This window comes from Anneissia japonica, unplaced genomic scaffold (genome assembly GCF_011630105.1).
Source record: "Anneissia japonica isolate Jap-2015-1 unplaced genomic scaffold, ASM1163010v1 scaffold287646_len19808_cov183, whole genome shotgun sequence".
Lineage (NCBI taxonomy): Eukaryota > Metazoa > Echinodermata > Crinoidea > Comatulida > Comatulidae > Anneissia > Anneissia japonica.
This window is the reverse complement of record NW_022745103.1, coordinates 9,157-19,981: the sequence shown is the minus strand read 5'-3', so window position 1 is coordinate 19,981 and position 10,825 is coordinate 9,157. Positions and strand designations below refer to the sequence as shown.

Sequence of the window (10,825 nt, the reverse complement as noted above, 5' to 3'; positions counted from 1 at the left end):
TTTGACAGGGTTAAACCAAATACCAAATAAGACTATTAGGCTAAGCGACTTAATAATCACACAATAGGTTACTATTATTATTTTTAGAGGAATTACAACATACCGTTTTACAGGCTTCTGGTAATGGTTCAAGGTCTTCCTGTGCTCTGTCGTCTCGCTTCCTTCTAAGAATAGTTGTCTGAATGGAAACCATTTCATTTATTATATAGTCTTTTAACGTATAATAAAGTCAATAACACAAAAAAATAAAACAGGTTCCTTGACAGTGAACTGGCTTAAACGAAAACATTTAAAAGATCAGAAACATCAGGCACATATTAGAATTAGGTACAAAAAAAAAAGCAACAACAACACTGAAGAAACATTAAGAGAGTCGACTGTCATGGATCATTAAACACAATTATTGAGAGCTAGTTTGTCCCATTGAAGTGATCTGCTTAAAGTGTAATAAAGAAACGACAAATGGAAATAAACGTAATAAAACTAGCAATATTAGAAATACATAAGAGTATTTACCAATATCAAATATGGAGTAATATAGTGTAATAGAATTTTACAAAATTCATACAAAAAACATGTATTACCCTCAGCAGTCGTTTTAGTCCAAAAGTAATTGCAGACATTATTACAAAATGATATTGATCGAAGTAAAGTTCTGCATGATCAAGTGCCAGCTTTGGTTGTTCATTTCCGTCTTCGTCTTGAAACCTGTTGATAAACTCTGTAACCAGCTGTGGAAACAACTCGTCCGGAAGGTATCCACAGAAGTCATGGTATATGCTTATAGCGCGCTCACCATAACTGACGACCCGTCTATGTTCATCGGACGATGGTTCAAGTGCCAGTCGAAGTGGGACAAAGAAAGAACGGTTTCCTGGTTTGGCTTCCTATCAAAAAATATGTAACACTTTTTAATGAAAGCGATATTATATTCATAATAAAGAGCAACCAATCATGAAATATTGCTGAACTTGTAATAAATTCTATCCGACTGCATTGTTGCTCTCTTCAGTTTCACCCACAGTATGTATTCATAACTAAACAAAATTTGGCTATTAGGCGCTATAAACCATGTTTAAATACTGGATAAAAAGCATCCGAAGAACTTGCATTGTTGAACTAGCCATTAACATCAAGTTTATTTATTTATTCATATTAACAATGTGTTCACACTTTATCAAGACTGATTTTGTTTTAAGGTGTGCTGTTAATTCATTAATAATATGTCACACCTTGTTTGCCTTGATTGGTCAATTTTACCGGTTTCTCACTTTTGATTGGTTAGTTAAGCTACTTAAATTCTGGTATACGGTCCCTATGGACAGAATTATTTTTCATTCCTGATGATGTTCGAATAAAAAACAAAATATTGAATCATGGCTTCTCTTAGTCTTTTTGGAGCCTGCATGGTATTATATAACATTTGCATTTGATGTATTTATCAATCCATAGCTAAATAATTTAAAGTCTTGTTGTAATACAATTTAAACTTACTTTTCTCTCACAAAGAAGACAAAATCGTCTCATCAACTCGACAAAAAAGTCAAACTTCTTCAAATCAACACCACGATCTTCCAAAAGCTTCTTGAACAACGGCTCCTCTAATATACCCTCGTTAAGTTTCCTGTAGAGGTTTTTATACAGGGCTGACTGAAATAACACAGAAAGAACATTATGATTTTTTTTTTTACTATTTCAGACTGAACAATACATATGATTTTCATACCATTTTAAAGAAGGTGACTGATATTTGGAAATGTCTTAAATAAAGGAAAATAATTTTGAGGCTTTATATACTACAGTAGGTCTCATTAATAATAATAATAATAAAGTATTTGTATAGCATCTCATATCCCTCTAGGCACTTTACATAAACCCTAAACTAGGGTGGAAATTATTCCTAGACGGTATTTCTGAGTACAAGGGTTTCGGGGCAAGGAATTACATGGTTTGGTTTAATTACATTTGCTTAACTACAAAAAACCATCCCTCGCCGGACACCAAAACAGTATTTCTGAGTCAAGGTTTCGGGGCAAGAAATTTTAAGGTTGGGCTCAACTACATTGACCTAAATATAATATGGTAAAAACTATACTGGTGCCCCGCAAGGCACCGTACTTGCTCCGTTTCTATTCACTATTTACACTGCTGACTTTAGATCAGCTAATGAATGTCCAACAATTAAATATGCTGATGATACGGTAATCTTGGGTCTAATTAGGAAGGACGACCTGTCTTTGTATATTTCAGAAATTCAAAGGTTTGTGTCTTATTGTAAAGATAACTTTCTTGAAATAAATACAGAGAAAACGAAAGAAATGGTGATTGATTTTCGAAAAAAGCGGGTTAAGGAAGAAAGTATCATTATTGAAAATAAAGAAATAGCACAAGTTACATCGTATAAATATCTGGGGGTAATCTATGATAATCAACTGTCGTGGGGAATTTTCTGTGACCATTTAGTTAAGAAACTTAATGTGAGAATGTTTTGCTTTAGGAAACTTAATTCTTTTCAGGTCAGGAAGGAGATAATGCTGTCATTTTATAATTCTATTATTCTCGGATTACTTTGTTACTGCTTAGTTTGTTGGGAATATTTCACAAGGTGATAGGGACAGATTACAGAAGTTTGTTAACAGGTTTGGGAAGATTATCGGTTCGGAACTGCAATCGGTGCACTCAGTCTACGAAGAACGACTAGTTAATTTTGATAACATGATGTCTGACGAAAGTCCCCCGTTACATTCAACTATTGCTAGTTGCGTTATACAACGCAGCGGTAGACTGAGGGTACCGGCTGCTAACACGAACCGTTATTCTAACTCATTCATTGTGAGGGGCATTTACCTGTTTAATAGTAGATATGTAAGATAGTTATTATTTATTGCATTTGAATTACTTTTCCTGCTTAATTTATTGAAAGAGCGATGTAATTTCCAAGGATTTGGATTAATAAAGTGATGTCTATGTCTATGTCTATGTCTATACCCGCCGGACACCAACCCGGTATTTTGGAGTCAATGTTTCGGGGTCAAGATTACAAAATAGAGGTAAAAATCACTTAAATGATTATTTTAACAAACTATGGGGGCTAAAATTTTAACAGAATTTTGAATTTGAAAACCTACACTTAACAAGGATTAACCTAACCCTCGCCGGACACCATCCCAGTACTTCTAAGTCAAGGTTTCACAGGAGTGGAGAGGTTTATTAGTCATGCAAAAAAAAAAAAAAAAAAAAAAAAACCCATACTGTTACAGAATTTGAACATATGACTATGGAATTGGAAATCGATCATCGTAACCACCAATCTACATATTCAATACAAGGGATAAGTTTATTCTTACCTCCAAGTTGGGTTGTTTCACAGTGATGACTGTTGTGACCATTTCAACAAAATGCATTGGATTCAATACCACATACTCTTGTAAAACCTTGTTGTCAGGCATGTATATGATTTCGCCAAGGTCATACAAGAAGTTCAATAGGACACTTTGTTGATTTTCCTCGTTTATTCCAAACTTGGCAGCCAATTCTTTCACCTTAAGTAACAATTAATACTTGAATGAAGCTACGAGTTAATTAATGTTTTGTTGAGAAATATTTGTTTCTACATTTGAATATGGTGTAAAAAGATGAATTATTCTTTAATTAACAAACTTAAAACTTTCAACACTGCTGCAATTTTAGCAGTACTTTGTCAATTTATGCAGTAACACTATTTCTAATTTATGCTCACTCTTGATGTACCATTTCTGAGAATTCCAAAATGCTGATGAAACTTTTGATTTTATTGAAAATATCACAGTAAGTGTGTACGAGTGTTTTTTTAAACATTCATCGTTTACAACATTGACAAAAGCGAAGTGTTGATTTTTTAGCACTTTTTCCCTGTTTGGGGGGGGGGGGGGGGGGTGGAGGAATTTCATATCACTCCACTTATCTACTAAATAATTTTCAGAAATATTGTAAGATAGACAAAAATATTTTAATATAGGCTAAATTTTATGATAATTACTGACCACAAATATTTAACAATAATTACTGTAAAACAAATACTGTACAAAAAAATATTTAATACTGGAAAAATTTACCTTTTTCAAAGGACAGACTACTGTTGTATCCTTTAACTTATGAATTTCGCTACGGAAGCGCATCCATTTCAACGGAATGGGCTTGTCCAATGCTGTCATGAGATGATCAAGCACTTTCTTCAGCTTAGCAATATTGCCATCTACTTCTGAACGATTATTTTCGATGTCAAAGTATGTTGGGTACACATGCTTTTCGTATGGTTTACCCATCAGTGCCTTTTCTATTTTGTCAAACGCTTCCTTTACCTGGTCATATAATTTGGTAAGAAAAAAAGTACAGTAATAAATAATTTATCCATTTTCTTAACCGTGTATTGTCAAAGGTATAATCAGCCATCACGACCATAATGATAGTGCCTCTAGCTTTTTAAACACATTACACACATGTTTGCAAGATGTTATAGACATCATTCTGAAAACTCTGAGTATGTATACTATTGGTGTAAAGTAATTATATTCTGCTCCAATTCTTTCAATAAGTATTAACCTTGCTTATCCTTTCCTGTTCAGTGGATCCAAGGGAGTCTCGGTGGGTACCCACAAGGACAATAGCCGGTAATGCAATCTGTAGGTTCAGGTCATTTTTTAACTCACGGCTGTGAATGTACGCTGACAAAATCCAATATAATATGAACTCAAGGTTTGTCAGGTGGTGAATGCGCATTTGCTTGAAAGGAAAACAAATAACAAAAGATGATTTCATAGCATAATATTGGTTGAAAATTATTTTTTATAATAAACGTTTTATATAATAATAAATAACAATAACAATAACTATGATAATAATGGTATAAAAATAATGGAAATTATAACAAAGATAAAGTAATATAATTATGATAACGATAATATAATTATAATGAGAAAGATGATGTAAATGTGACAATAATAACACTTTTTTAAAACTAATATTTGTTAATGTCTATATACTTTATACAGTAATATGTCCTATAATGTACTATAACAAAACAGTACTATAAATAACAGATAAAGGTGTTGATATCGGAAAATATACAAATGTCCTTTTAAAAAACATTTAGTCAATGAAATATATATTAATAATACTAAATTTACCCCTGATGAATCCATTACAACGGCCTTGTCATCCAGATTGACGTTAAGGTTAAACACGACAATGTAAACTGCCATTGATGTCATGAAGATCTATTAAAAAATACTGGTATATGTTATAGCATTGCAACCAAATGAAACTACGGTAAAATCACTGAGCATCTGTGCTATGTATCACCATCAAAATCGGTACTCTTATAATCTCAACATATGAATGGTTTAAAGAAGACTTACCCGATGAATTCCATGGTAGATTACCTGGCCCCCATAATCCCAGATGTTAAATGTGTCCTCGTTGATCCTATGCCATTTTACCAATTCTTTTCTGTAATACATTCCTCTACCAACAAATTTGACCATCTTTTCACGAATTGACAATGGCAAAGATTTGGTATTTGGTGGTCCTTCATTCAGTTGCAAATCTGTCAATGAATTGGCTTAAAACGTAAGCCTGTTGTGATTTATATATATGTATATATGTATACACTAAATTACAAGGAAACAGTTACCCGAGATTACCTTAATACCTTATTTACACACTGCTAAGTGTCACCGTTACAAACGTTCTACAGGTTCATGAACCTTCAAGTTTATCGATTCCACTTTTTATTTGTTTCTTTGCAGTTTTAGTGACACCAAGAGACAATTGCGTTTTTATATTTGAAAGACAGTAATATTGACCGATAAGACAATAAAACCAGCAAATTCAAAGTTACTACTGAAAAATATACTAAACCACCAAATGTTCTAGATAGTGTCATTATAATAGTCGGCTGTTATATAAGGAACAGCCCTATTAAGAAAATGTAGTAGAGTTCACCATAAACAACCTAGGCCTATGGTTATTGAAGTGAAATTTTCACAATGCCAGGATGTATTAATACCTACCTGTGTTTGTGATTACACTGGTAACCTGCAGCTACAAAAACGAAACATACAAAATGGAATGAAATGTAACATGGTGTATTTGTAACATATGCCTAGTTATTTTTCATTGTTTATTTCAAGTAGTACAAGTATCTATTTATTTCACATATCAAAACAGATACATACACACACACACACATACACACACACATATATATATATATATAAACACAATAAATTATAAATTTTAAATGAAAATACATTATTGTGAAAAAGGTAACCCACTGTAGGCAAGCTTTATTTCTGGGGTACTGAGCATAAGAATGTCACGGTGTCTAATAAGTAAATCTTAATTCAAAGATATGACAAATTAATTTGGTATATTGCACAATTGCTACCTTTACATACACATAAAACACAACTCTGCTTGGTTTTGAGCAGTGCTCAACAATAAAATATATCAATATAAGGGATCTGTTGCCGAGTGATCTCCTTCTCAATAACACAATACAATAATGTTTGTATATAGAAACAGCAGTATCGATAATATATTATAGCCATACTCACGTTTTCATTTGGGGTCTCATGTATAGTTTTTACTTTTTCTGATGATGCTTCTTTAATAGATTTCCTATAATCAAAAAACATTTCTCCAACAGAGCCATAGTTGTCTACTGTTTTCATAAAAACTGTCTCTGCCATTGACCTCTCATAGCTTTCAGTAGCATTACCTATTGAGAAGGCATTTTGGTTATGTTCTTTCCCATTTATTTAATATCACTAAACTTTTTAATTATTTTGTTTTACTTCATTAAAAATTAAGATATATTGTCTTCGAAATACATCTCAGAACACACCATCAAGCACGTTACAATAATAATAATTCAACTAAAACATTTATTATTTTAATTGTTCTGGTATCAGCTCTAAAAAAAATCATAAATTTTAATTTGTATTATTTTATAATTCTAAAAAGAATAACCTCAACAATTGTAATAATAATATTATTTTTAGTTTTATAATTTATATTCCTACTTTAAATTTTATTTATATTTTTTAATTTATAGTACTAATGACTATGATTTTTATAATTATAATAGGAATTTTATTGGCAACACCGATAATAATAATTATGTTTATTGGACATTATTGGAAATAAGTATTTACTTATTGTGATTCGTTTTCTTACCAACGTTAGTAAGATTTTCACTCCATACGTCAGTTTTATTGGTTGTCCTGGTTATAATCTTAGTGGTTGCTATTCCATCTGTAATTTCTTCATCTTGGTTAAATCTGCAGTATGTGATTGATAAATGTTGATTTCTTGTAGATTCTCAGAATATTTTTATTTGCTGAAGACATATTCTTTATTCATCATTACATCATGTAATGTATGTATCAATAAGTCTTAAACTTATAAATATATTCTGTTTATATTATTTTATTCTTTCCATACTAATTTGTATATTTGTTAAACATTTTCACCCTTACCTCTTTCTCAGACTCAACTTCCATAACCCTAAAGCTGATTTCCCTTACATTGGTTTCCCTAGTGAGGGTAAATTCAATCATTTTGATAGTAAAAAGTAGGACATTCTAGGCCTACATGAGCACTGAGTTTCTATTTTGTCCTGGTTAAGAGGCACCTGATACCAGTAAGGAATCAAGATTAAGCAAAGCTAACTGGACCAACAGTTGGATCTAGAAAGTATTGAAGATCTGCTGTCTCTGGCAAAATACCTAATATACTTGGAACAATATTTGCAGAAACGCTATGCTTTAAGGCAAAAACAGATCCATGATGATAATATTGGAGTACACAAACACAGATCTCCGGTTGGCGGTGATGATATGACCTCCATGCTTTGGTTTCGGTGGTAGCTTGGCATTTTTTTGTTTGTATTTTTTTTGTTTATTTACTCAGCCTTTTCCCATTTCTTTGTTGTCTTCTTACCTATTACACAGAGACCTTGTTTATTTGAGCTATATAAATCCATCATGGTTGTCGTCAAATTTTACTATTAATCTTATTTTCTATTACTTTTTATCTCTTTGGAACATATTTTTTGGAGATTTATGTTATAGAAAAGGAGTTGCTGTAGTGCCGGGGTGAATATGTGACCTTTATTGAGAGCTCTTGTTATCATCATCATTATCGCCAACGCCATTATTATTATTTTAGGTCACAGTGATACTTTCTAATGGATATAGAACATGATTATTGCTATTTTCTTCCATTTTCATTTATTATTTTAATACTTAATAATTATATATTTGCTTACTTTTTACCAAGGCAGGAATTTATGAGGCAGGTTTTACCCGCTCTTTCTTGTCCTATCACCTTAATCGTTCCAAGGTTCACCTCAACAATGCCGTCTTCTAATGCTTCCGTATAAGTTTTTACAGACGATGGTCCATGAGTTTGGATTATTGATGGAACCGTACTTCCTAATAACGAATGATTTAGAGAGAGAAACAAAGTGAAGAATCATATCACATACAGTAATGCATTTAAACTATCCCCATCTGCAATGAATTTTGGTGCAAATGAAAAAATATTACAGAACGAACATTCTTTCTTCAGGCTTAGTTATTGCTTTTATAAATATTTAACTTTTGTAAACCTTTTACAATAATTGTCAAAAACTGTGCAAGATTTATTACTTAATGCAACAAAATCTTCGTCGAAAATATATATTAACTTAATATAATTTTGGCTGTTTAGTAAAAAATCCATGTGTCATAATTCTTACAAAATGTAAGTTCCTTTTTTAGAATGGTAGATTCTTCTATTCTGATTTTATTGAATGCTTTACAGTTTAGTAAAAAATATTTGCTATCTTCAATTTCACCACTTCCACATAATTAGCAAAGATCTGATACATTATTAGACTGCTTACAGCGCTTGCAATCTAGAGGTAGTTTGTTAGACCTCAGTTTAATTTCAGACTTGCACAATAAAAATCTGTTTTATCTAGTAATATTTTTTGTTGGGTGAAGATTATAATTTTGAATATATATGTTGTATAAAGATGTTTTTTGCGGTACATTATTTGACCATTCTAATCTATACAGTTCTGACACATAGTGCCCAACAGTGCTGACTGAAAAAGAAGTAAAAGCTGAATTATCAATATCAAAAACATGGTTATAAATCATATGTTTATTATACGATGGTTATAAATGTCTAAATTTGTAGATTTTGCAAGTATGTCAATTGTCAATTTTAAGTGAAGCATGGAGTTAAGTGCAACACTGGGCCATCTGTGATCATCCATAATTATCAATCTATTAAACAATTTTGCTCTGTCCAAAAATCGGGAATAGGGGTACCCACACAAGGTCACCATAAAATGCCTCTTTCGGTGTATAGCATGGGGCTTTGAGCAGAAAATGGGTCATTTGTATTTTAACAATTGTTAACATTTCAGTCATTTCCCATTCATTATTAGATATCAAAATAACATCGTCTGCCAAAGAAAGCCCTCCCATCCAAATACCATTCATTCTTATGCACAAATTACTTTCACGAAGAAGCTTAACCAACAGCTTAATAAAAATAGAAAATAAAATTGGAGAAAGTACACACACCTTCATTTATCTCTATTAAAAACATTTGTCATACTATCACTTCTAATTTTGCTTTAACGTCATCGTATAATGAACATATGATTCTCAAAATTTTCCCTTGTACGAATGCATGCATCCGAAGTGGATTTTATGACCATCCCGCCATTCACTATCAACTGATTTTCAGAAATCCTGGAAGACCAGATGTAGTTTTGTCTTCAATTGAAAGGCAAGATAAAATACTTTTTGATGTAAAGATGTGTTCTTCACATCGGTGATGTGATCTGAAACCTCCCTGGACTTCCGAAAGTACATTTTCTTTTTCAAGTAAATAAGATATATGCACTGCAATTACAATTTTTGAGAAACAGTATATCACCATAGTCCACACTGTTAAAGTAAAATAAATATATTTTAATGTTTGCACCAGTGTTTACACTGGTGCAAACATTAAAATATATTTATTAATAATAATAATAATAATAATAATAGTACAAAAATTTTCTTACCCGAAGGTGTAAAATCGATTACTGGAAATTGCCCACCTTAAAAAGATAAAACACATAATCGTATTGTAGAATAGAAACATCATCATCATTTGAAGTAATTCTGAATCTAGGATGGGTTGTGGTCTTGGTAATAGCCAATGCCAACAGACAATATTTAATGAATAAATGACAGACTGAAATTAGACAGCATAGGGGAGATGTAGGAGCACTGTTCGTTTTACCCACACATTATCATTTCATTTATTTCACCACAATCAATTTAAAAACATACACCTTGTCGGTGGCAAGTTGAATAAAAAAACAAACTAAGTAGTTGCGAACTGTTTTTTTTCTTTCGACAAGGGTATACAGTGTTTGTCCATTGCCGTGTACTTCAAACTCAGGCGCGTAACAGGGGTCTTGGGTCGGGGGGCAAAGGTAATAATTTTCCCGGTTAGTAATTTATCATACCCACCCCACCCCGCGCGCAAAAAGTGTTTGTGTTTTTAAAGGGGGGGGGGTGCGGGGATGAAACGATTGATTTTTAATTTAAAATAGAGGGATGGGCGACCACAATGACGGTGACGGCACTCGATTTTGGAGCGCGGTATTCGAAAACGAGGCTCGTGAACTGGGTCCCAAAAAAAAAACTGGTGCTACAGGATTTTGAGCTAGTGATATAAGATAGGGAATTTCCTAAAATGTACTGACTTTCAAAGGCTTGCATTCGGTAACCCC

At 32.4% G+C, this 10,825-nt stretch overlaps 1 protein-coding gene across 1 annotated transcript in view; it reads right to left on the bottom strand.

The window, feature by feature from the left end:
• Nucleotides 1–72: 72 nt before the first annotated feature.
• Nucleotides 73–10,825, bottom strand: part of LOC117119931 — a gene marked incomplete at both ends in the record, with an annotated part of 17,354 nt that continues 6,601 nt past the window's right edge. The window contains 13 exons of the mRNA XM_033264911.1: nucleotides 73–178; nucleotides 585–887; nucleotides 1,495–1,650; nucleotides 3,348–3,542; nucleotides 4,095–4,340; nucleotides 4,582–4,761; nucleotides 5,166–5,255; nucleotides 5,397–5,584; nucleotides 6,051–6,081; nucleotides 6,597–6,760; nucleotides 7,219–7,322; nucleotides 8,312–8,477; nucleotides 10,109–10,144. Coding sequence (XP_033120802.1) covers nucleotides 73–178; nucleotides 585–887; nucleotides 1,495–1,650; nucleotides 3,348–3,542; nucleotides 4,095–4,340; nucleotides 4,582–4,761; nucleotides 5,166–5,255; nucleotides 5,397–5,584; nucleotides 6,051–6,081; nucleotides 6,597–6,760; nucleotides 7,219–7,322; nucleotides 8,312–8,477; nucleotides 10,109–10,144 — 1,965 coding nt within the window. The remainder of the gene's footprint in view (nucleotides 179–584; nucleotides 888–1,494; nucleotides 1,651–3,347; nucleotides 3,543–4,094; nucleotides 4,341–4,581; nucleotides 4,762–5,165; nucleotides 5,256–5,396; nucleotides 5,585–6,050; nucleotides 6,082–6,596; nucleotides 6,761–7,218; nucleotides 7,323–8,311; nucleotides 8,478–10,108; nucleotides 10,145–10,825) is intronic.